Genomic DNA, 26,887 nt, shown 5'->3' on the forward strand with positions numbered 1-26,887 from the left:
GAGGGAGAGATTGAGATTGCATGGATACAGAGGGAAAAGAAGAAGTGATTATGGAGAGAAAAAAGTTTTGTAACAGATAAACTAAGGGCAAGTGTATGGAAATCAAATGTACGTGTGAAAACAGTTCGGATATGAAAGCTGAAGGGAACCATGCATGTGGAACGAGAAGCCTTTTTTCTACTGTTAAAGTTTTACTTTTCTGCCATTATAATGATTAAATCATTCCATTTGAAAATGTTTTGACTGCGTCAGTGATTATATTTATTTTGACAACTGACTATTTTGACAAATTCAATATGGTTGTGCAACTAATATTTAAGTTTCAATGGAATGGGGGAATTGTTTCTGAACTTGATGTGGAGATATGTCGAAGACTAACAGATGAACTGTCAGTAAACTCAGTTGAACTGTTGGCAATAGTAGCTGCCCTCCAGTGGGTGGAGGACGCTCAACCTGTCAGAATTCTAGTTTGCTCAGATTCCCTGTCTGTATTGAATAGTTTATCATCTGGCAAATCTAATAGGAGTGACCTACTATTGGAGGCATTCATGTTATTATAGAGAATTGAGAGACTGGGGGTAGTAGTGAGATTCTGCTCTCCCATTCGGGAGAGGGTGGGAATGAAAAAGTAGACCAGGAAGCTAAAAGGGTTTTAAAATTAGATATACAGTTGAAGTCAGAAGTTTACATACACCTTAGCCAAATACATTTAAACTCAGTTTTTCAGAATTCCTGACATTTAATCCTAGTAAAAATTCCCTGTCTTAGGTCAGTTAGGATCACCACTTTATTTTAAGAATGTGAAATGTCAGAATAATAGTAGAGAATGAATTATTTCAGCTTTAATTTCTTTAATCACATTCCCATTGGGTCAGAAGTTTACATACACTCAATTAGTATTTGGTAGCATTGCCTTTAAATTGTTTAACTTGGGTGAAATGTTTCGGTTAGCATTCCACAAGCTTCCCACAATAAATTGGGTGAATTTTGGCCCACTCCTCCTGACAGAGCTGGTGTAACTGAGTCAGGTTTGTAGGCCTCCTTGCTCGCACAGTCTTTTTCAGTTCTGCCCAAACATTTTCTATAGGATTGAGGTCAGGGCTTTGTGATGGCCACTCCAATACCTTGATTTTGTTGTCCTTAAGCCATTTAGCCACAACTTTGGAAGACCCATTTACGACCAAGCTTTAACTTCCTGACTGATATCTTGAGATGTTGCTTCAATATATCCACATAATTTTCCTTCCTCATGATGCCATCTATTTTGTGAAGTGCACCAGTCCCTCCTGCAGCAAAGCACCCCCACAGCATGATGCTGCCACCCCCGTGCTTCACGGTTGGGATGGTGTTCTTCGGCTTGCAAGTCCCCCTTTTTCCTCCAAACATAACGATGGTCATTGTGGCCAAACAATTCTATTTTTGTTTCATCAGACCAGAGGACATTTCTCCAAAAAGTATGATCTTTGTCCCCATGTGCAGTTGCAAACCGTAGTCTGGCTTTTTTATGGCGGTTTTGGAGCAGTGGCTTCTTCCTTGCTGAGCGGCCTTTCAGGTTATGTCGATATAGGACTCGTTTTACTGTGGATATAGATACTTTTGTACCTGTTTCCTCCAGCATCTTCAAGGTCCTTTTGTTGTTGTTCTGGGATTGATTTGCACTTTTCGCACCAAAGTACGTTCATCTCTAGGAGACGCTTCTCCTTCCTGAGCGGTATGACGGCTACGTGGTCCCATGGTGTTTATACTTGCGTACTATTGTTTGTACAGATGAACGTGGTACCTTCAGGCGTTTGGAAATTGCTCCCAAGGATGAACCAGACTTGTGGAGGTCTACAAAAAAAATGTCTGAGGTCTTGGCTGATTTCTTCTTGATTTTCCCATGATGTCAAGCAAAGAGGCACTGAGTTTGAAGGTAGGCCTTGAAATACATCCACAGGTACACCTCCAATTGACTCAAATGATGTCAATTAGCCTATCAGAAGCTTCTAAAGCCATGACATAATTTCCTGGATTTTTCCAAGCTGTTTAAAGGCACAGTCAACTTAGTGTATGTCAACTTCTGACCCACTGGAATTGTGATACAGTGAATTATAAGTGAAATAATCTGTCTGTAAACAATTGTTGGAAAAATTACTTGTGTCATGCACAAAGTAGATGTCCTAACCGACTTGCCAAAGCTATAGTTTGTTAACAAGAAATTTGTGGAGTGGTTGAAATACAAGTTTTAATGACTCCAACCTAAGTGTATGTAAACTTCCAACTGTAATTGATATTCGTGCTCCATTGGGTAGAGGTGAGTCCAAATTTAAGATGAAAGCCTTTATAATAGATGTGTGGCAGAAGTGGTGGGACTGCGAGCCCAAGGGTGGCATTTATATGCCCTCCAAAGAAAGGTTGGTGGACCAAATTCAAGGTTCAGATTAGGAAGGAAGAGGAGGTGTTTGCTCAGTTGCGTCTAGGACATTGTACATTGAACTCGTCATTATATATGGTTGGCAAGCATGCGAATGGTTTGTGTATGTTGATGAAACAGTGAAGCATGTGTTGGTGTATTGTTGTAAGTACCAATATGTGGAAGAGAGCAAAATATTAATGTGTAGGGTTATTGAGGTTGGATGGGGTGGGTTTGGAAGGGATTGTTAAAGTTAGTAGGACTCTTTTTTTCTTATTAGTACAGGATTCGATAGGAGGGTTTAGTTTCTCTTAAATGTTTGTTTCTTTATTCGTTTAGTCTGTAAACTGTGATTGACTACACACTCCAGTACAGTAGGTGGCAGCATTCACCTCTAACGTTTGTTTGCGGACCGCCATAATATTATAGAAGAAGGAGGAGAAGGAGGGAATTGTTTCACTGTTGCAACAGTTAAATAAGCACTGAAAACAGAAGAAGGATCTGTGATGGAAAGAACGTGATGATCGCACAGGTTCATAGATCATTGAACATTTATTTCCGAATAAAACAATTAGAATGGAGAAGGAGGCTGATTTATTCTACCGACAGCTGCCAAAGGTGGTAAGTAGCCGTCTACAATATATAGGATTATTATTTTTTTTACCTGAAGACAATTAAGTTGTTTTTTAGAAGTGTAAACGTTAGTGTTAGCTAGCTGACGTTAGCCGGTTGGAGAAGCTGAGTTTGACAGCCATTAAGGCTTATTAAAGGGGAATTTCACCCTGGGGGAATCTGGGCTTGTTTTCATAATGTCCGAGGCATTTCTAGGACAGTGAGATATGTTTCACACATAATTGCCCAGGAGGAAGGCAGGTATGGGCTTTGCGGGCTGAATGATACACCCTAAGAGGGCGAGATCTAAAAATAAATGTAGTCCTGCTTTGTGGCATTTCGAGAAGGCTATGTTATACTGATCGCAGTACATTTTTGTGCGTGTAGATATGGTTGTCTTTGTTTGATAGAGCCATTGGATGTCATTCAGCCTCCTATCGGTGGATTCATTGCTAAATATACAAACACATTTTTTCCAGTCTCTAAAAGACTACAACTTGTGTTGGGCGGTGCTTCGTCAAATATTTTTTTTACTAACCCAAGATAGACCAGAGCCTGTCTTATCCAACGGTAGCAAATGAATCATAGTGGGCAGAGCCAAACACGAGCTGGTGAGATCTTATTGGTGCGTTCTATCATTTATTTGCACATTGTTCTATCTGAAGTTCACACAGGACACCAGATAAGACAGGAGATTTTCACCAGATAGGACAGACTGACCCTAGCTCCCCGGCACATAGATACTGGAGGCTGTGACGGGGGGTCGGGGGACACTGTGGCCCTGTCCGACGATACCACCGGACAGGGCCAACCAGACAGGGTATAACCCCACCCACTTTGCCAAAGCACAGCCCTCACACCACTATAGGGATATCAACAGACAACCAACTTACTACCCTGAGACAAGGCTGAGTAAAGCCCTCGTAGATCTCCTCCACCGCACGAGCCCGAAGGGGGCGCAAAACTGGACAGGAAGATCATGTCAGTGACTCAAAACACTCAAGTCGAGTATAGCGAAAAAAGCCTGGCATGATGTTACGGACCACTCCTAGGGACTGCATGGGAGAGCGCTAGTAAGCCAGTGACTCAGCCCCCGTAATAGAGTCGGAGGCAGAGAATCCCAGTGGAGAGAGGGGAGCCAGCCATGCAGAGACAGCAAGGGCGGTTCGTCACTCCACCTTCGCACCCCTGGGACCTACTGAAGAGTTTCAGTCTTCAGTTAAGGCTTAAAGGTCGAGACCAAGTCTGCGTCTCTCACATGGTAGGCAGACCATTCCATAGAAATTGAGCTCTATAGGAGAAAGCCCTGCCTCCAGCTGTTTGCTTAGAAACTCTAGAGACGATAAGAAGGCCTGCGTCTTGTGACCATAGCGTACGTGTAGGTATGTATGGCAGGACCAAATCGGAGAAGTAGGTAGGAGCAAGTCCATGTAATGCTTTGTAGGTTAGAGGGTAAAACCTTGAAATCAGCCCTAGCCTTAACAGGAAGCCAGTGTAGAGAGGCTAGCACTGGAGTAATATGATAGAATTAGTTGGTTCTAGTCAAGATTCTAGCAGCCGTATTTAGCACTAACGGCAGTAATCTAATCTACAAGTGACGAAAGCATGGATGAGCCTTTCTGCATCAATTTTGGACAAAAAGTTTCTGATTTTTGCAATGTTACGAGGATGGAAAAAAGCTGCCCTTGAAAAATTATTGATATGTTCGTCTAAAGAGAGATCAGGGTCCAGAGTAACGCCAAGGTCCTTCAGTTTTATTTGAGACGACTGTACAACCATCAAGATTAATTGTCAGATCAAACAGCAGATCTTTGTTTCTTGGGACCTAGAACTAGCATCTTTGTTTTGTCTGAGTTTAAAAGTACAACATTTGCCGCCATCCACTTCCTTATGTCATAAACACAGGCTTCCAGGGTAGGCAATTTTGGAGCTTCACCATGTTTCATGTGTCAAGAGATACAGGATAAAAAAACTTGAGTGTCTCCATTGATCCTAGGTCCTGGCAATTCTGTGCAGACTGAGTTTTGGAGAAATACGCTGATTCAAAGAGGTGTCCGTAATTTGCTTTCTAATGATCATGATCTTTTCGTTGAATAAGTTCATGAATTCATCACCGCTGAAGTGAAGGCCATCCTCACTTGGGAATGCTGCTTTTTAGTTAGCTTTGCGACCGTATCAAAAATACATTTTGGATTATTTTTATTCTCCTCAATTAGGTTGGAAAAGTAGGCTGATCGAGCAGCAGTGAGGGCTTTTTGATATTGCACAGTACGGTCTTTCCAAGCTAGTCGGAAGACTTTCAGTTTGGTTGAGCGCCATTATCGTTAAAATTTTCTGGAAGCTTGCTTCAGGGCTCTGGTATTTACTGTATACCAGGGAGCTAATTTCTTGTGACAAATGTATTTTGTTTTTAGAGGTGCGACTGCATCTAGGGTATTGTGCAAGGTTACATTTAGATCCTTGGTTAGGTGGTTAACTGATTTTTGTACTCCGACATCCTTGGGTAGGTGGAGGGAGTCTGGAAGGGCATCTAGGAATCTTTGGGTTGTCTGAGATTTTATAGCGTGGCTTTTGATAATCCTTGGTTGGGGTCTGAGCAGATTATTTATTCAGATTGCAAACGTAATAGGATGGTGGTCCGATAGTCCAGGATTATGAGGAAAAACATTTAGATTCACAATATTTATTCCACGGGAGAACTAGATCCAGGGTATGACTGTGGCAATGTGTAGGTCCGGAGATATGTTGGACAAAACCCACTGAGTCGATGGATCCAAAAGCCTTTTGGAGTGGGTCTGTGGACTTTTCCATGTGAGTATTGAAGTCACCAAAAATGTGAATATTATCTGCCATGACTAAGAGGTCCTATAGGAATTGAGGGAACTCCATGAGGAACGCTGTATACGGCCCTGGAGGCCTGTAAACAGCTATAAAAAGTAATTGTTATAGTACTGTTTGTCCATTTTGAGACATCGAAGCCACAAAATAGTCAGAATTAATCTACGAAAACTCAGGGAATCTGTCATTAATTTAGACGTTTTTGCCGAGGAGATCTTAGTCGTGCAAGTTTTCATCTAAGATGTTTGGTGCAGTATTTGTCAAGTCATTTTTTCTGCATGAAAACGATTTGTGTCTCGTTGACTGACAACAAACACTTAATTTAAGAATGTCTACTCTTGACCAAACACAGAGGAAGGGGTGTAGACTTCGGCTTGCCTCAATACATATTTTTTTGTGCACGAACAACCGGAAAAAACCCTTGCCAAACACCAAAACAAACTAAAATGTCACAAAATGTCGTCATAATATATGCACAAACTGTTCCGAACTGTTTCGGCTGGGAAGCATGCGGACGCCTTTACCGCTAGAACACACCCATGGATTTTCAGTGTTTCCGTGTTTTTCCCCCCGGAGTGGGTACGGATATGGAGTTTCTGTATCCCAATTTTCCCAGGCAAACAATATGGATGTTTCTGCGCATTTTTTAAATCTATCCGAGTACCCACTCCACTGCCTACATAGCTGCTGTGCTGAGTGCTCCGCTGCTGCTCCCTCTTCCTTGATCGCCTTTGTCTGGTCACTGGTGTAGCATACAAACTTTATTTTACTGGTCCGGATACATGCTCGGCTGCCTAGAACGTTCGGCTGCCCAGAGGTGGAACGTAGCGAGACGGACATGCAGTCTAATTAGCAATTGAGTGTTCTTTTTTCATCATCATTACAAACATTGGCTAAGCTACGCAGGAGGCACACAGACCGTAGTGTTATATTTTCATGGCAGCAACTATGCTGAACAAAAATATAAACACAACAAGTGTTGGTCCCATGTTTCATGAGCTGAAATAAAAGATCACCAAAATGTTCCATATACACATAGCTTATTTCTCTAAAATGTTACATCCCTGTTAGTGAGCATTTCTGCTTTGCCAAGATAATCCATCCACCTGACTGGTGTGGCATATCAAGAAGCTGATTAAACAGCATGATCGTTACACAGGTGCACCTTGTGCTGGGGACAATAAAAGGCCACTCTAAAATGTGCACTTCTGTCACAACTCAATTTTGAGGGAGCGTGCAGTTGGCATGATGCGTGCAGTCAGCATGATAATGCACCGCCCAATGTCTCAAGGATCGGTACACAATTCCAGGAAGCTGAAAATGTCCCAGTTCTTCCATGGCCTGCATACTCACCAAGACATGTCACCCATTGAGCATGTTTGGGATGCTCTGGATCGACGTGTACGACAGCATGTTCCAGTTCCCGCCAATATCCAGCAACTTCGCACAGCCATTGAAGAGGAGTGGGACAACATTCCACAGGCCACAATCAACAGCCTGATCAACTCTATGCGAAGGAGATGTGTTGCGCTGCAAGAGGCAAATGTTGGTCACACCAGATACTGACTGGTTGTCTGATCCACACCTCTATCTTTTTTTAAAGGTATCTGTGACCAACGGATGCATATCTGTATTCCCAGGCATGTGAAATCCATAGATTAGGGCCTAATGATTTTATTTCAATTGACTAATTTCCTTATATGAACTGTAACTCAGTAAAATCTAAGAAATTATTGCATGTTGCGGTTATAATTTTGTTCAGTGCATTTGGAAAGTATTCAGACCCCTTGACTTTTTCCACATTTTGTTACGTTACAGCCATATTATAAAATTGATTAAATAATGTTTTTCCTCATCAAGCTACACACAATACCCCATATGGAAAAGCGACAACAGGTTTTTAGAAATTTTTGCAAATGTATTAAAAATAAAAACAGATACCTTTATTTACATAAGTTTTCAGACCCTTTGCTATGATACTCGAAATTGAGCTCAGGTGCATCCTCCGAGACAGGATTGTGTCGAGGCACAGATCTGGGGAAGGGTACCAAAACATTTCTGCAGCATTGAAGGTCCCCAAGAACACAGTGACCTCTATCATTCTTAAATGGAAGAAGTTTGGAACCACCGAGACTCTTCCTAGAGCTGGCCACCCGGCACAACTGAGCAATCGGGGGAGAAGGGCCTTGGTCAGGGAGGTGACCAAGAAACAGATGGTCGCTCTGACAGAGCTCCAGAGTTCCTCTGGAGATGGGAGAACCTTCCAGAAGGACAACCATCTCTGCAGCACTCACCAATCAGGACTTTATGGTAGAGTGGACAGACGGAAGTCGTCACTCAGTAAAAGGCACATGACAGCCCGCTTGGAGTTTGCCAAAAGGCACCTAAAGATTCTCAGACCATGAGAAACAATATTCTCTTGACAGATGAAACCAAGATTGAACTCTTTGGCCTGAATGCCAAGTGTCACGTCTGGAGGACACCTGGCACCATCCCTACGGTGAAGCATGGTGGTGGCAGCATCTTGCTGTGGGGATGTTTTTCAGCGGCAGGGACTGGGAGACTAGTAGTTAGGATTGAGGCAAAGATGAACGGAGCAAAGTACAGAGAGATCCTTGATGAAAACCTGCTCCAGAGCGCTCAGGACTTCAGACTAGGGTGAAGGTTCACCTTCCAACAGGACAACAACCCTAAGCACACAGCCAAGACAACAGAGGAGTGGCTTCGGGAAAAGTCTCTGAAGGTCCTTGAGTGGCCCAGCCAGAGCCCGGACTTGAACCTGATAAAACATCTCTGGAGAGACCTGAAAATACCTGTGCAGCGACGATCCCCATCCAACCTGACAGAGCTTGAGAGGATCTGCAGAGAAGAATGGGAGAAACTCCCCAAATACATGTGTGCCAAGCTTGTAGCATTATACCCAAGAAGACTCGAGGCTGTAATCGCTGCCAAAGGTGCTTCAACAAAGTACTGAGTAAAGGGTCTGAATACTTATGTAAATATTATATTTCAGTTTTTCTAAAAACCTGTTTTTGCTTTGTCATTATGGGGTAATGTGTGTAGATTGATGAGGGGAAAAACCAAATGTAATCAATTTTAAAATAAGGCTGTAATGTAACAAAATGTGGAAAAAGTCAAGGTCTGAATACCTTCCGAATGCACTGTATAAAGCCTACATCACACAAAATGTGTCCAAAGTGTAGGGACTGCGTCCTGCTTGTGCAACTGCAATGTCCGTTACAACAGACAGACTGAGAAGGTTGTAGCCTTCATAACATATAGTGGTGTGAAAAAGTGTTTGCCCCCTTCCTGATTTCTTATTTGTTTGCATGTTTGTCACACTTAAATGTTTCAGATCATCAAACAAATTTAAATATTAGTCAAAGATAACACAAGTAAACACAATGCAGTTTTGAAATGAAGGTTGTTATTATTAAGGGAAAACAAAATCCAAATCCACATGGCCCTGTGTGAAAAAGTGATTGCCCCCTACAACCTAATAACTGGTTGGGCCACCCTTAGCAGCAACAACTGCAATCAAGCGTTTGCGATAACTTGCAATGAGTCTTCTACAGCGCTGTGGAGGAATTTTTGCAGAATTGTTGTAATTCAGCCACATTGGAGGGTTTTCGAGCATGAACTGCCTTTTTAAGGTCATGCCACAGCATCTCAATAGGATTCATGTCAGGACTTTGACTAGGCCACTCCAAAGTCTTCATTTTGTTTTTCTTCAGCCATTCAGAGGTGGACTTGCTAGTGTGTTTTGGATCATTGTCCTGCTGCAGAACCCAAGTTCGCTTCAGCTTGAGGTCACGAACAGATGACCGGACATTCTCCTTCAGGATTTTTTGGTAGACAGCAGAATTCATGGTTCCATTTATCACAGCAAGTCTTCCAGGTCCTGGAGCAGCAAAACAGGCCCAGACCATCACACTACCACCACCATATTTTACTGTTGGTATGTTCTTTTTTCTGAAATGTGGTGTTACTTTTACGCCAGATGTAATGGGACACACACCTTCCAAAAAGTTCAACTTTTGTCTCGTCAGTCCACAGAGTATTTCCCCAAAGGTCTTGGGGATCATCAAGTTGTTTTCTGGCAAAAATGAGACGAGTTCTTTTTGCTCAGCAGTGGTTTTCGTCTTGGAACTCTGCCATGCAGGCCATTTTTGCCCAGTCTCTTTCTTATGGTGGAGTCATGAACACTGACCTTAACTGAGGCAAGTGAGACCTGCAGCTCTTTGGATGATGTTGTGGGGTCTTTTGTGACCTCTTGGATGAGTCGTCGCTGCGCTCTTGGGGTAATTTTGGTCGGCCGGCCACTCCTGGGAAGGGTCACCACTGTTCCATGTTTTCGCCATTTGTGGATAATGGCTCTCACTGTGGTTCGCTGGAGTCCCAAAGCTTTAGAAATTGCTTTCTAACCTTTTCCAGACTGATGGATCTCAATTACTTTCTTTCTCATTTGTTCCTGAATTTCTTTGGATCTCGGCATGATGTCTAGCTTTTGAGGATCTTTTGGTCTACTTCACTTTGTCAGGCAGGTCCTATTTAAGTGATTCCTTGATTGAGAACAGGTGTGGCAGTAATCAGGCCTGGGTGTGGCTAGAGGAATTGAACTCAGGTGTGATAAACCGCAGTTGAGTTGTGTTATAACAGGGGGGGCAAACACCTTTTCACACAGGGCCATGTAGGTTTGGATTTTGTTTTCCCTTAATAATAACAACCTTCATTATTAAGAGAGAAAATTAGATGCAGCAAGGAATACTTGAGGAGAATTGTTAGGCTATTTGATGTGTAATTTGTATAAAAAGTTTATAAATAGCAGCTTAATACTGTATATAGCTATAGATAGTATGATACACTGCATAATGAAACGATCCCTAGTAAGGTGTAGTGTTTTGAGGGTGGACTTTTATTTGGCTTTTATTTTGACTTTTATTTGGCATTAATAGACTGGTTTTACGCACAACAACTTTCTATCCAAGGAGATAGCCCGACGGCCCATGCCATGCATGTTCAGGTAGGCTATACAGAACAGTTGTATATAAAATAAATACATTGGTAGCTGATTAGTATGCTGTTGCATTGGAAATTAAGTTTACAATCTTTGTTTGAATTTCCAACTTTTATTACTCAACAAGTAATTACATTATTGCCGCAAGCCAGCAGTCTAAATGTCAGCATTGCAACACCATGTATAGCTTTGTGAAATGTTTGTCTTAACATGAGAAAATTATGACTAAATAGGCTTACCAATAAACAGAGAGCCTATCATCGATTCGATAAGCAGCCGCAATTTCAGCACCATGGACAGCGATTGGTAGTCTATACTTCGTGTGTGGCTGTCTGGCTGACGCATTGCATTTTTTTTTATTTGTCTTGCTGACTCATTCGGAGGGGGAGGACAACTCCGACCTTGCGGGGATCCAGAGAAACTGTGTTACGCCAGTGACGTTCACACATTCAAATCAAATCAAATTTTATTGGCCACATGCGCCGAATACAACAGGTGCAGACATTACAGTGAAATGCTTACTTAAACCCCTTAACCAACAGTGCATTTATTTTTAATTTAAAAAAAAAAGTAAAATAAAACAACAACAAAAAAGTGTTGAGAAAAAAAGAGCAGAAGTAAAATATAATAACAGTAGGGAGGCTTTATATACAGTGGGGTACCGGTGCAGAGTCGATGTGCGGGGGCACCGGCTAGTTGAAGTAATATGTACATGTGGGTAGAGTTAAAGTGACTATGCATAAATAATTAACAGAGTAGCAGCAGCGTAAAAATATGGGGTGGGGGGCAGTGCAAATAGTCCGGGTAGCCATGGTTAGCTGTTCAGGAGTCTTATGGCTTGGCTTATGGCTTCGCTAGTCAGACGTTCAACAAGGTGTTAGTAAGGCGTTCTGTCGCCCCTCCTGCGGTTCATTTCTGGCATTATTCACTCTTCATATATTTCAGTCTAACAGGTTGGTACTCTGTAACTCCTTGTGTCATCCTCTCTTCTCTACCCAGGAGCTTCATGCCCATCTCAATGGCTCTGTCAGCTTCTCAACCATCGAGAAACTCGTGGCTCGAAAGCCACATCTCAACATCGAACACGGCATGACTGCTATTCGCAGTGGTCAGCGGAGGACTCTGGATGAGTATGTATGACAGAATTGATTGATTGTTTCTTTTTGATGGGACACAGTATAGATGAATCTTCAGTCGTCAAAGGGATATTAACAGCACTCTTAAAGAAGATGTATTTTCAAGTTATAAAGAGGAAGCTTAGCTAGCATAAAACCCACATGGAAATTAGATTAATAGATTCTGTAATTTAAAATATATATATTTTTATTAGTATATTATGAATTGAAATGGTGGAGTTATGTCACATATGCAGCTATCGAAATGTCTTCTCAAGTTCCAACCAACTGATTGCAGCATTACCGCAAAAATGGAGGGGGCAAGTGGAAGAGGGAGAAGGTAGGGAACTTGTCTGCCATATATTAAAGATACAAATTGGCAAAAAAAAATAATATATACATTTAATTTGAGGACAGAAATGTTGATAGCAGTGCCATACAGGTTGCAAAATAAATGGGAAGAGATTTTCGATGTACCAATTCCATGGCACATGGTATATGAACTGATACAAAAAACACTTCATTCAACACTGAGTTTTTCAATTTTAATTATTATACAAAATTCTTGCCACTAACAGAATGCTATATAAATGGGGCATACAACAATCCCAGCTCTGTAGATTTTGCTGCGAAGAGACAGAATAACTAGATCATTTATTCTGATATATATATATTCCATTCCTTTACTTTAGATTTGTGTGTTGTTGTGAAATTGTTAGATATTACTGCACTGTTGGAGCTAGAAACACAAGCATTTCGCTACACCCGCAATAACATCTGCTAAACATGTGTATGTGACCAATAAAATTTGATTTGATAACCCTCCCTACCAGTATGTGTTTTGGTCTGGACTTGAGTGGGTTCACTGTGCTGCCTAATGATATGACTGCAGATGCAGGTAACTTGCCCTAAACAAGATGTTCACTCTGTGGCTGTAATGTAACCCTTTGCTTGACTGTACCAACTGTCTGGCCCAGACTCACCTCTCAACCTCTCTGAATTGGAAGAAGTGACATAAACTGAGAGTGTTCATCACTTTAATTATTGCCAGGCAAGGACATGAGTCTCTAGTAACTGTCTGTTTCTTTTAGTAGCCCTATCAGTATCATCTCATCAGCTTGACCTGGCACAACAATTGCAGGAATGATACGTCAAGGTCATACATTGCTTTAGGGGTGACCGGATGACCACCACAGCCATCAATGCCAGCATCATCAGCCGAATATCTTTTCATGGCAGGACTGGATTGTAACGGGCTTGCTTCGGTTGCCTCACTCAGAGTGCATGCTATTGATCCACTTTAGCGTAGGGCCATTTTCGACAGAGACGGGTGTGTAGAATGAACTGTCAGTCCTCGGAATTCTCTGTGCACCTTGAAAAATGACCGTTTTGTGGTCTGGGAGACTGTTGCTGTAAAGCTGGTATAGTGACTCACGATCTTCCATATCATCAATGGTGGCGATGGGAGGCTCACTCTTATGATCTGCACTGTCCTCTCCTGAGCGCAGACCAGTTAATTTCCCTGCTCCAACGGAGTCAAGGTTCTCTTCATCTCCTGGCAGTTCCACCTGGAATGGTCAGCTGAATGACACTGGAAACACCGCCTGTTCTCACGGCAGTGAGAGAGAGCCGAATGAGTAGCATCATGGCACACATCGCATGGTGTGGCATTCAGGCCTTCAATCTTCAATCAGTCCTTTTCCCTGTAAGACTGAGCTGGGCTAGGGCCAGGCAGCAAGACCTTCTCTAGCATATAAATAACTCTCTGGAGCAGTGGTTCCCAAATGGTGGGTTGCGCGAGGGGTAGTACATCATCAGTTTTCCTTGTCATGTCAGTCATTGCATACCTTAGATAGCTATTTATAACTTGTCAGAAATGTCCAGATCAACTAACCCATGTCAGCTAATGTTTTTTTAGCTAGGTTTTTTAGCCAACTCAAATATCCCATGAACATACGTAAGACATGGCAAAATGTGTAGAATTTCAGGAAATGCGTTTTTAAAACTGCAATAATTTACTTTGCACCCCATGACAAAATGTGTAGAATTGCAGGAAATAAGCTTTAAACCTGCAAAATGTTCTCTGCGCCAATAAGAAGGGTCTGAACAGTTTGTGTCACAGAATGTTCCCCACAGAATGTTCGCACAGAATGTTCCCCAATACTGGAAGGGGGCCTGAGTGAAAACGTTTGGGAAACCCTGCTCTAGAACAGACTGATCTGAGCTCTTAGGTTGTTGTAGCTGTGGCTCCTGTTTATCTGGGACTGAAGTAAAACTAACCTCAATTCTGTTCACTGAGATTCTCTCACTCGTTTCTCTGTGCACTTTTGCATTGGCTTTGAAGCTCATCTCAGCGCGGTAGTCGTTTAGCACATCTTGTACTTCATGTGCAGACCACTTGTCAATAGCCCTGGCTCTGAATGTTCTTTGCTTGGGCAGTTCCTGATGAACATGTGTGTAATGTCCTGTGTTGAGATCATCCTTTGCATTACCCTGTTCCTTCAGGCCTTCTGTAGCAGTGTGTGCTGCTCGGTTCAGTCTCAGCCAGTATTCAAATGGGTGCTCCTGTTCTTTGGGTAGAATCATGTAGAAATCTTCGAGTGGGATATGAGTATTGACTGCAGCTGAAATGCTTCCTGAGGAGACCATGAATGGCATCTGGGTTAGTATGAATGTCACTGTTTCTGATTCCGATTTAGACTTCATATTTTGTTCTGCACCCGAGATGGATGAGTATTTTTTCGGCCTGTTCCTCTGTTTTCATAATTTGGCCAAAAAATGTAACTGATTTTTATAGGGTCCTAGAGTTCACACTTCTTCAGGTGGTGAATTGGCACCAATTGAATTAGGCCTATATGTCATATTAGTGCACATCTATTGAACCAAAAACAAAGGACAATTCTGGAGTCCTATTTTGATGGTATAATATAACAATAATAGCCTAATTGTCAATCCAGAATTCATGACAATCACTGGATTAGGTTGCATATCAAAATATATTGAATCATATGCAATCCTGCTTGGATATGTTAGATGTAACAATTTATTTATTGAATACCATCTCAGTAGTCTATTACACTTCTTATAAAGCATTGTTAATTACTTTATAATGACTTTATAAGATGATTACACATTTTTCTATTGCGTGACGCCACAATTATATTTTTTGGGGGGGTTCGACCAAATCATGGGCTGGTGCCACCAACTGAGGTAAAAGTTTGTGGCACGAGTGCCACCAGGGGAAAACGTTAGTCTGGAGCCCTGTAGAGTGTCTTATTTGACGCCAAATCAACAGTAGTTAATGAAAACATAAATCGCAAATGTATGATACAGGTGGACCATCATTGTCCATAAAATAAAGTTTTTGTATTTGTATTATAAATGTCAGCTGATATATACCCAACTTGATACATTTCTGAGTGTAAAGGTGTAAATAAATTGTTAAATTCCAGCATAAAATGGGGAATACGTCATCTGGCACATTAGTGTGCTTACATTGTCTAATGCACTCAATTGTAAGGGTATGGAATTCTGGGTAATCCACAGCAGATCTATGGAGAATTGTTGTGGGCGATTTGAGAGTTGAATGGCCTGGGATAAAAACTGTCATTAAGTTGTCATAAAATACACGTTTTGTAATTTTACTGTCACAACAACCTGTCATCTCTCCAGGTGTTTCAAGGTCTTCAAAGTCATCCATCAATTAGTAGATACAGAGGAGGACATTCTTATGGTAAATTACACATTTGTCTATGGTCACTTGTATGCAGTTTCACTAATTTAAACCTAACACTATTGACTCGATGGAGCCTGGAGCAACCCTACCATTGAACACGTTTGAGAAAATTGATTAAATCCGTCATTGTTTCTAGGTTACCAAAGATGTCATCAGGGAGTTTGCAGCAGATGGAGTAAAATATTTAGAACTGAGAAGTACCCCACGAAAGGAGACGACCACAGGCAAGACCACAAGCTAGACACACTGGATTGGATCGATCGCTTATATGCAGGGTTTCGCTTACATTTGCTTTGTATAATTTAGGAATGACAAAGAGAACGTATGTGGAAACGGTCATCCAGGCCATCCGTCAATGTAAAAATGAGGGAGTGGACATTGAAGTCAGGTATGTTTTCAATGCATTTGTAATGCGTGCTTTACTTATGAATGCTGAAGTGCTGTTTCAAAACAATCAAGGATGGAGCCTCATGTGGCTCAGTTGTTAGAGCATGGCGCTTGCAACGCTAGGGTTGTGGGTTCGATTCCCACAGGGGACGAGTACAAAAAAGTATTAAAATGTATGTATTATCTGGATAAGAGTGTCTGCTAAATGACTCAAATGTAAGGAAATAAAACTCGAAAAATGTTTATTGATAGAAATTGGTATGGTATTAGTTATAAAAATGTATAGTAACTTACAATGAAAACATTGATACCTCAAGTAACATAAAAACATATTTTCTCCCATTTAGGTTCCTGGTAGCTGTTGACCGTAGGAATGGGACAGAGGTTGCTATGGAGACCGTTAAACTGGCGGAGGACTTCATGCTGTCTACTGGTGGTCTGGTGGTTGGGCTGGACCTCAGTGGAGATCCTACGGTCAGTAGTGGATCAGTGCCTTGCTTATGGTTGACACGTTTCTCAAGATGTCATAAATGCACTGATTCTAAGTCACTCTGGATAGGAGCTTCTGCGAAATTACTGTAATGTAAAATGTTTAACTTATTTCCAAGGTGGGCCATGGCAGAGATCTCCTTCCCGCCTTGCAAAAAGCCAAGAACTGTGGACTAAAACTATCTCTACATCTGTCAGAGGTAGGTACCATCAAAACTTAACTGATTCAAGCAATGCCAATTGATATAATGTCTTTTGGATAATAGTTTTGTGAGTTTATTTCATTCGTTTTGACTAAAATGCAATGTTCCAGGTGCCATCTCAGGCGGACGAATCAGAGCTGCTGCTAAACATTCCACCTGACAGGATTGGTCATGGGACGTTCTTACACCCTGAAGTGGGCGGGTCACAAAGCCTGGTTGATAAAGTGCGGAAGCATAACACACCTCTGGGTAAGAATGGTATGGTCAGGGCAGGAATGAGTCTAGTGATTGCTCTAAAACGATTATTTATTGACCATATCGGTCTTCTGTAAGGCTAGATTTTTTTCTTTAGATCTAAATTATCTAGAAAACATGAACAGGGCTAAGGGTTATAGAAACTGTTTGTTGATCTTATGGTAGCAAATGTTGCCTCTATCCAAGCTGTTTCATATACTGTATCTTTCTGATACCTTAAACCTTTCCTCGCAGAACTATGCCTGACCTCTAATGTCAAGGGTCAGACAGTGTCATCCTATTCTCAACATCACTTCCTGTACTGGTACCAAATGGGACACCCCAGTGTGATCTGTGTAAGTGTTTGCCTAAAATGTGTTCGATGCATAAACGTTTAAAACTGAGAAGTGTTGAATTAAGAGTAAATTGATTTCCCATGCAATGAAAAATTTTAGAGAGACATTCCGCTCAAGTCTCTCATTGGTCTCAATGAATGATTTACGTGCAAGTCAGAGTTGCACACTTATCTTGTGGGAGCTTGACAGTACTCTTGTTGTTTTCAGACAGACGACAAGGGGGTGTTTTGCACGGTCCTGTCTCAGGAGTACCAGTTGGCAGCCTCTACCTTCAACCTCAGTCAGGAGGACATGTGGACTCTGTCCCAGAAGGCTATAGACTGCACCTTCGCCCCTGACCTAAATCAGCAGCTACACCAGAGGTGGCTGGAGCTACGGCCAACGCTGTTCCAGTTATGACATGTCAAGCAGCGCATTCTAGGTGACCAGCCTGAGCAGAATCGCCAGTCTTGACCATTTGAGTAGTTATTTGAGATGCATGATTTGTAGATCAGTGATTCCGGCAGATCCACACCTCAGGTTTTTTCCAAGTGTTTTCCTTATAGCTGAAGCATGCAAATCATCCAGGTCCATAAGTCATTTACAAAAGGGAGCTGTTTTGTTTTTGTTTTTTTGTACTTGATAAAAAAAAAAAAAAAAAGAGTAAAGCAGTTTATCAATAAAACATGTTGCTTTTACTTGTCTCCCAGTAAGTATAAGGTATTTTATTATACAAATATAATGTAGGCTACTATACTTTCTCCTCATACAAATACTAGAACAGAAGGCAGGCACGTTTTCCATTCGCTGAAGATCGAGGCAAGGTGAGTGACATAACAGTCAAAGGAATCAGAGCAACAAACGTGTTTAATTTTCACTGCATGGTAGAGAGATCTGGGTCATATAATACATAAAGTAAAACATATGCTCATCATTCAATTAAGCATCTTTAAGTCTGATCCTTAAACTCCAACTCATCTGATTGTAAGCAACTCCATATTGTTGGTACTGGATTAAAATCAGCCGGTTACAGGAAAAGGCAGGTGATAAATTGATTTGGGCTAGGTGGTGGAACCATATAAATAATTATATTTCTATGGGGTGAACTGTCTCCGCTGTATACTGTCTCCTATCCTAGGGTGGCGGGTCCATAAGAAATAGAATCATTTAATTCTGTCCCATTCCATCTAATTTAGGTACAGGGCTAGGCATGAGGAAGGAACAGAGAAAGGTGGCACTGCCATTGGTCAAAGCACAGTCCTACTGCTGTACACCAAGTTTGTTATAGTAAACAAACAAAAACGAATGAAAAAACAATTTAGTAAACTGAAAAATAATTAAACCCATTTAAACAAACACCATTATGAATTATGTTCAGTTCGTTTTTGGGGAGACAAATCAAATGGGATTTTCAATGGGGGGGTTATATTGACTGATTTAAATTATAAAAGGTAGACTCAAGTGTGATGAAGTTGCCACAAGCAGCACGGCAGACATTGGGCACGTTTGCGTGGTGAGGCAAAAGCAACCGACTAGACGGGGTAGGTGCATCTGCGACAGCATTAAGTCAGACACTCGTTTTCCAACAGAAAGGCTTGATCAACATTGCAGTGTTGCAATTGTTTATAAAAGGCTTACTTTATGTCAAAATAGACTTGTTTTTAACCCTCATATCACACTCACAAATGGAAATCATAATATATGTGTACACACATTGTACAATCAGTGACAGACCCAAATAAAACCTTTTGGGGTATATATATATATACTGTATACAAATCATGGAAAATTGGTTTGTTTCATTCACGTAATTGGTCAAACAAAAACACCCTAATGATTGGTTGACAATAGAACTTCCCACAATGCAGGCGACGGCTGCAGGATGAAGTTGGTGAAGAGCATCTTCATGACCTTTCAACACATGATTTTTGTAAAGTTCATGCAGTCAACATATAGGTGCAAGTCGGACAACTTTTATCCCGGAATGCCGCTCGAACGCGCCCATTCAGATGTGCATGATGCAAGACTGCTCTCACACAGTCAAACAGAGTATCTGTGGCATGTGCACGGGTAGCTACGGGACCAAAACAGCAGAGAAGCCTCACGCTTCAGCTTCAATTATAACTTCCTGGTTGTTGAGGAAATTTACCCATTACTATTGTTGACTTCGTGCATCTGCATCATCTCGCTGAGTCTACCTTTAAACCTAACGTAAGACCTGACCCATCAGCTTGTCATTACTGCCCCACAGTGGCAAGAAGTGACATCCCAAAAAACAAACACTATACAACACATAAATGGCTCCCAGCCTCCCATGCATAGGCTTCTTTCTGTCCATAAGCCAAACTAAATAATATAAAAACGAAATAGAAATGTTTTTATGAAATTAACTAGTAAAGTGGATCTGAAAACAAACTACATTTCTAATAATCTTAAAACTAATACAAATATAAGCTAATATAAACACTAAACTATAATGTACACTATAACGGCCTCTTTTCAAACTTCTTCTTCTTCTCCTTGCCGCCTCCTCCTCCTCCCTTCTTCGTCTTCTTCAGTTTGCCGTGTCGCGGATCTCCTCCCTCGGTTTTGTCTGGCCTCGGCTGCTCATACTTCCTCTTCTTGTCACTGTTGGAGAACAGACATTGTTACATGATGAGCCATAATAAAATAAGAAATGCCATTTAGCAAACGCTTTCATAAAGCGATTCACAGTAGCGCACGCATACATTTTTATACGGGTGGCCCCACCATAAAAACATTGACAAATCTTAGCCCTTCCCCATAACCCTAACCCTTTGATGTTTGCAGATCTGTAAGGTGTAAGCAATATGGTGTAAGCTCTACTACCTCACTGCAAATACCTATCCAGACCCTTCGGGGCTGAGAAGAAGGTAGCATATGGGAATCCGCTATTACATTGTTATAGCAAGGATTCTAGACATTGTTTCTCCTCTCACCTCTTTATGCTGACAACAGCCGTCTGTCCTGCTTTCTTCAACACCTGGTCCCATTCCTCGTCATCTCCTCGGATCAGGTACTGCTGCAGGTCCATCTCCTTGACCTTCTCCATGTCCTGTTTGTGCTTCTCCTGGAACTCTTTGGCTGCCTCATCCTGGGGAGAAAATACAATTATTTAATCGATTTTGCATTCATACACTCACTGCACATTATGGTCTATCTACCCATTCCAGTTGTCATGCCATTCATAAAACGGAGAAGAGTCCCGTACCAGATCATCATTGAGGCTTTTGACAGTGGGCTCCATGGAGACGTCTTTAGATACAACCATCTCCGCCTCAATGGCCTTCTCCTGGATTCTGTTGAAGAACTATAACAGCACATAAACATGGTGAAAAGAAGTAAACAACTATACATGGTCAAAACAGGTCATAATGAATAAACTAGCCGTCATTGTCTGAGACACAGCAAGTACGAGACAGACTCAAAACTTTAGGACATTTCATCATACAACACATTTTCTAGGAACTAACGTTTTTTTTGTTCGCTGCTTTATACCTAAGCAGGTTGGATAAAACGGTAGAGTAAGAAATACAATTAACAAAATCGGAATTAAATAATTACATTTCCCCTCATGGGCACTAAATGCGTCTTCTCTTCTCACCTGCACTACTTTCCTGATGAGGCGGTTGAACAGACCCATGAGCTGAGAGCTGGGCAGGTCAATCTCCTTCTCAAGCTGGTCCACTGATTTATGCTGCAGCCCCACACCTAGCAACAGAGCCTGAGATGAACAGACAGGTTTAGAGACTCGTTTTTTTTTTCTTCTTTAACTGTGGGGGAGAGCTAAGCGTTACACTACACTGAGAAAGAGGGAGAGACAAGCGAGAATGAGCGAGTGTATGTGCATGTCTGTGCGCACACGTAATGTCCTACTCACACACTGTGCGGCGGACAGGGTCACGTCTCCCAGCTGTTTGAGGAAGAACATGCGTGCCACTGCAGGGATGAGGTCCATGATGAGGTGGTAGTCCACCATGTTTCTAGAGTACATCTCTAGACGCTTCAGATCATAGGGGCTGAACTGACCAGACAGCTGAGAATTGGTCAGAGCTGGGGAGAGAAAGCAGGTGAGACTCTGAAAATCGCTTGTCTGTAGCCCAAATCATTCAAAAGTACTGGCCCAAAACGTTCAAAGGTTAGGGTAGACTGTCAACAGGTGGGGAGCCCCATTTTGGTCTAGTTAGACAACCTTCGGGACAGTGGTGGTTGGGGTTTTGACTGGTGGGGAGGGAAGGAGGGAGTAAAGGGGAACTTACCGGAGCTGGCATCCGTCTTGGTGGTGCTCTTGTTCTGCAGGATGTTGAGGGCCATACTGGGAGAGAAGCTGCTGAACTGGTAGGAGAGCAGAGACAGGAACCGCCGACGGAAATCTGGAAGAGACAAAGACAACGAGAGTTGTAATGCAGAGGGACAATAGAGTAGAACATCCGATGATACTTTATCTTCCATTTTGGTCTTCTGACTTTTTCCACAAAGAGACAGAACACATAGCACACACAAGCCTCACCTTTCCAGAAGGCAGCCAGCCACTGGCCCTGTTCAGGAGCCTCCACTGTGTTGAGCTCCTTCAACATCACCAATGAGTGCTCCCCCGTCAGGTCATTCTGGGAATCACAACACCACACCACGGGTCAAAAGACAATACCAAGCATTACAATAAGCAATACTCCGACTGCATCCAATTTCAGCACAATGATGTAAAGTAGTAAATTGTAGACATTTTCCACTTACAGGAGTTTGCCGTAAATAGACAGGGACAAAACCAGCTTTCTTCCAAAACCTGTGAGGTAACGAAAAAATGTTATGGTTGGTACTTGGAAAAGCACAGAGATGGTGAAGCCAAACAGACTTTCCCAGTGTCAGTAAACACCAATTATGTATATAAACGTATATAAGTCTATCTATGGTAAATAATCCACTGGCTATAAGGTGAATGCACCAATTTGTAAGTCGCTCTGGATAAGAGCGTCTGCTAAATGACGTAAATGTAAATAATACTTACTTGAGCAGCGGAGGTGTGAGGCCGTAGGACACTCCCAGGTATTCCAGTCTCTCGGCCCTCCTCTCACTCAGCTTCAGAAGCAGAGGAGGGAGGTCCTTCCTAGGGTGCAACACCTCTTCTAGGAGGCTCACTGCCTATATATTAACAACACTGTTAGCAAAGTAAGTCCTCCAACAGAATGACAACAGTCAACTCTGCTCAATGCTGCTCTTTGGAGTCAATGTGAGTGACAACAAAAAGACACAGGAGTCTGGATGACTTTTCTCCCTGTGGATGCGATTTCTATTCATACTCATGGAATGTGTACGTTCAGGGGGCCTGTTTTTCTGTTGGTGAGTGTGCAAGTGTTTCCAGGCATTTGTGTGAGAGTGAGTGTGTGGCATTACCTCGCTGGTGACAGAGGTGATCTGGCTGTTAGCGGTCTGTGCGTTCTCATCCATGTAGGGAAACTGACCCTCGTAGTACAGCTGTAACTGCTGCACAGCTCTGGAGCCATAACCCATCTGCAGGACAGACAGGGAAACAACCAGTTAAAGGGATACTTCTGGATTTTGGCAACGAGGCCCTTTATCTACCTCCCCAGAGTCAGATGAACTCGTGGATACCACTTTTATGTCTCTGCGTGCAGTTTGAATCCCGAAGTATTCCTTCAACACACCATCTCTGTAGCCCCACATAGTCAACACACCTACATACAACTCATTAATTGCTTTGGAAAGTCAGAACCAAAAATTGTCTATTTAGAGAGCTGCACTGCACAAGCACAACTAAACAACGAACAAACCACGAAATGCGAAGAAAAAAAACAGAACTTACCCCCTGATAGTCAGGGTTGACAGCGATGCGCACCACCCTTCCTCCAGACAGACTGCCAAACTCTGGGTCTTGGAACTGCAGAGAGCACAATGTTAGAACTGATCACAATGCCAATAGTGTGAGATTATCAGTGGGAAACCATCTGGCTCCAGGCTTTAGGCCTGTATTCTCAATACCTGCTCTGACACGGTCCAGGGGATGAGGTCACCGGAAGCCTTCTTTCCTCTGGACAGACTGTTGAGGATGGACTGACGTGAGATCTCTCCTTCCAGACACACCTGAGAGGAACATTACGCACGCATAACATCATCATCACACACACGCACTAACTTAAGGTAGTCCATCGTATCCGATGATGATTTCCACTACTGCTTGTGGGTTCGCTGACGACTGTAGAATCCGATGCTGGATGCACACTGTCTGCCACAGACAGAGCACACAAAAGGCCTATCCCGCTGAGGCCGGTGCAGGCATCGTCATGCGTCTTCTCTGGTCGCTTTGCCAGGCTACGTTCGGTCCTCTTTTCCCTCGGCCAACTGCACTCGACGGCAGAGGCCGCGCCAGGTGGAACGGTGCGCAGCAACAGTCTCGAGGGAGGCAGGGTTTCTCCCACACTTCTTTAGTGATGTCTTCTGTTGATCCTTTAGCCGCCTTTTTCTGCCCACCTGCAGAGCGACGGCCCAGTTGTAGCTGTCCGTAAAGCATCTTTCGCAGCAGGCGATCCTCTAGCATCCGGATAGCATGGCCGAGCCATCTAAGCTGGTGGTGTGCGATGGACGCCTCAACGCTCCTGCAGTTGGTTCTCTTGTAGGATCACAGAGAGGAACACGGTCCTGCCAGGTCACTTTCAATATGCGTTGTAAGCATTTTATGTGAAAAGGACTCCAGTTGTTTTAAGTGTCGGCTGTAGACTGTCCATGTTTCACATCCATAAAGGGAGTGTAGATACACACACTGCCTGGTAGACTGCAACTTTGGTGTGTAGGTGCAGGTTACTGTTGAAAATGATTGATTCTGGATATCCTGGTCGATGTTGCAGTCTTCCAATATTTAAATTGTGGTACAATGGCAAGTGAGGAGCAGGGTTTCAGTTAGCCGGTAAAATAGCCAGATAATTGAAATTGGTGCTGCTAACTGTCCAGGAGAAGAAAGAAATCGCATTGCGAAATAATGCTTTTTTGCCTATTGATTGATGGAAATACCAGTCGATGGAAATACAGTACATTTGACTGGTCATGCTTATCGGTCTACAGGTTAATTTGCATAATTTAGTGGAATTAAATTGTTTACAGTATATTCGTTATGCATAAAGCATAGATACACAGAGCCTTTGAGCTGAAAATCTGTCGGACAGAGCGATAGCTGCTTCTACAGCACCTAAAAAATCTAATCCATGGGCAACAGAAGGCAGGCTTCTTCAGCACGTCACAAAATTTTATAAAACATATACTTAATTGTTTGAAACCTGAATGTTTTACTACATATTATGAGGCATGTATTACCTTCAAAGTAGCCTAGCCAAAATCAGACCATATCCATGGAGGCAATTATTTTATATCAACTTTCTTTAATTGTCCAGTAGCCAACGGCACAATCCTTGTCATATTAGCAACGCATGCTAGTTGTTGCACATTAGATCTCCCCACTTTCTAACGGATATTTTCATGTCTGCCACATGAAACCGCTCGCATGTGCGGTGCGCTTTTGACAACGGTGTTTTCCCGCTAATTGCGTTATGGAACGAACATTTGCGCGTCACATACTGCATTGCTGCGCTTATCCCCCTAGAGTCGATGTCCGCGCCCCTGTGGGAATCTAATTAGCATAATACAAAATCCCCATAAAATGTGTAAGTTTAAGGTAGAGATATGTTGTTTTTTGCATTGAATGACTCTTCACCTCATCCGCTGACGTTGCACTTCTGCATCTGCGGTGAAAGGTGACAGAGCTAGAGCATCTAGCTACAAAATGAGTGGTGGACCTCCAAAGAAATCCAATCTTGTGCAGACAGATGACATGCACAACTTTTATGATGCCCTGAAGACCACCCACGGCCCAAGAAGTTGCGTTCGCTGTCCCCTCAGAAGTGCAGATGGGTCCACTCTCATAAAATAACAAACTAAGATAGTCCAGAGGTGGGGTGAACACTTTGAAGCCCTCTTAAACCAGCCAAATCCAGTTGACTACTCAGTCCTAGAGGAGCTCCCAACCCTGCCCACCATCCAGAGCCTTGATCTCCCATCCACCTGTTCTGAGGACTGCATCAGGTCACTGAAGAACACAAAAAACTCCATCCCTGCTGAGATCCTAAAAAAGGGGGGCTCTCTCCCAGTGCAGTTCACCTGTTCATCTCTGAGAAATGGAGACAAGAGAGCACCCCCCATCAATGGAGGGATGCAAACATTGTCACCATATACACCATATCCCTCCTTGCAGTTGCTGGTAAAGTCATGCTCCGCAGACTCCGACACCATCACTGAAGACCTGCTACCGGCGTCCCAGTGTGGCTTCAGAAAGAGCAGAAGCATGGTGGACATTATCTTTAGTGCACGCCAACTGCAGGAAAAGTGCTGTGAAAAGAAACAAGACCTGTTCATGGCCTTTGTGGACCTCTCCAAGGCCTTCGACACAATACACTGTGAACTCCTTTGTAAGGTCCTCCTGCAGTGTGGCTGCCCTGGGAAATTTGTGAACAAACAGCATGAGTTCCATGAGTGGATGGTGGCCAGAGTAAAAGTTGGCATTCAGGAGTCTGAACTCTTTGGAATCTCTCACCCGCGCGAGCGCGCACACACACACACACACACACACACACAGACAGACAGACAGACAGACTGACTGACTGAGCTCAGTGGGTTTACCTGTATGACAGCCAGGACCTCCGGCAGTGAGTTTTGTGTGGGAGGAACAGGAGGAAGTAGGCAGAAGAGGTGATGTGCTGGGGCGTCTGACAACATCTGCAGGTCGTTGGGAGAGTTCTGGAACCAGCAAAAGAAGAAGGCAGCAATCGGTTAAAATACAGATATACATAAGAGGAAGGTCTATGTAGGCACCACCAGGTTATTGGGACAGACATGAATGCCATTCTGGACAAATCTAATAAGACCACCTGTAATCCACAGTCAACCAAGGCTCTCCAACATACAGTACCAGGGTTTTCCTTTATTTTATTTTTTTTTACAATTTTCTACATTGTAGAATAATAGTGAAGACATCAACACTTATGAAATAACACATATGGAATCATGTAGTAACCAAAAAAGTGTTAAACAAATCAACATTTATTTTATATTAGGGATTCTTCAAAGTAGCCACCCTTTGCCTTGATGACAGCTTTGCACTCTTGGCATTCTCTCAAACAGCTTCATGAGGTAGTCACCTGGAATGCATTTCAATTAACAGGTGTGCCTTCTTAAAAGTTAATTTGTGGAATTTCTTTCCTTCTTAATGTGTTTGAGCCAATCAGTTGTGCTGTGACAAGGTAGGGTTGGTATACAGAAGACAGCCCTATTTGGTAAAAGACCAAGTCCATATTATGGCAAGAACAGCTCAAATAAGCAAAGAGAAACGACAGTCCATCATTACTTTAAGACATGAAGGTCAGTCAATACGGAACATTTTCAGAACTTAGGTTTCTTCAAATGCAGTCGCAAAAAACATAAAGCGCTATGATGAAACTGGCTCTCA

At 42.6% G+C, this 26,887-nt stretch overlaps 2 protein-coding genes across 2 annotated transcripts in view; one reads left to right on the top strand and one right to left on the bottom strand.

Annotated features, from left to right (window-relative positions):
• The first annotated feature begins 2,861 nt into the window (after positions 1-2,861).
• Positions 2,862-18,042, top strand: mapda (N6-Methyl-AMP deaminase). The gene is made up of 10 exons (XM_084171152.1): positions 2,862-3,013; positions 11,859-11,989; positions 15,647-15,707; positions 15,847-15,934; positions 16,017-16,098; positions 16,445-16,571; positions 16,706-16,786; positions 16,900-17,038; positions 17,279-17,379; positions 17,587-18,042. The coding sequence occupies exons 1-10, from the start codon at positions 2,969-2,971 to the stop codon at positions 17,776-17,778; spliced, it is 1,047 nt and encodes a 348-aa protein (XP_084027278.1). The 5' UTR covers positions 2,862-2,968; the 3' UTR covers positions 17,779-18,042.
• A 165-nt stretch (positions 18,043-18,207) lies between these two features.
• nat10 (N-acetyltransferase 10) overlaps positions 18,208-26,887 on the bottom strand; it is a 34,603-nt gene continuing 25,923 nt past the window's right edge. The window contains exons 15-27 of the mRNA XM_084171151.1: positions 26,062-26,178; positions 23,377-23,478; positions 23,201-23,275; positions 22,771-22,887; positions 22,385-22,518; positions 22,114-22,162; positions 21,890-21,986; positions 21,639-21,752; positions 21,260-21,432; positions 20,984-21,103; positions 20,591-20,689; positions 20,319-20,473; positions 18,208-19,986 (exon numbers count right to left, since the gene is read on the bottom strand). Coding sequence (XP_084027277.1) covers positions 19,842-19,986; positions 20,319-20,473; positions 20,591-20,689; positions 20,984-21,103; positions 21,260-21,432; positions 21,639-21,752; positions 21,890-21,986; positions 22,114-22,162; positions 22,385-22,518; positions 22,771-22,887; positions 23,201-23,275; positions 23,377-23,478; positions 26,062-26,178 — 1,497 coding nt within the window. The 3' untranslated portion in view covers positions 18,208-19,841. The remainder of the gene's footprint in view (positions 19,987-20,318; positions 20,474-20,590; positions 20,690-20,983; positions 21,104-21,259; positions 21,433-21,638; positions 21,753-21,889; positions 21,987-22,113; positions 22,163-22,384; positions 22,519-22,770; positions 22,888-23,200; positions 23,276-23,376; positions 23,479-26,061; positions 26,179-26,887) is intronic.

Source organism: Coregonus lavaretus, assembly GCF_964263955.1.
Source record: "Coregonus lavaretus genome assembly, chromosome: 11".
Lineage (NCBI taxonomy): Eukaryota > Metazoa > Chordata > Actinopteri > Salmoniformes > Salmonidae > Coregonus > Coregonus lavaretus.

Bases quoted from the DNA above. Each gene is read 5' to 3' on its own strand.
- mapda (XM_084171152.1), top strand. From the start codon at position 2,969: ATGGAGAAGGAGGCTGATTTATTCTACCGACAGCTGCCAAAGGTG. The intron at 15,708-15,846 runs GTAAATTACACA...CATTGTTTCTAG, and splicing joins CAGAGGAGGACATTCTTATG to GTTACCAAAGATGTCATCAG. The intron at 16,099-16,444 runs GTATGTTTTCAA...TCTCCCATTTAG, and splicing joins GGAGTGGACATTGAAGTCAG to GTTCCTGGTAGCTGTTGACC.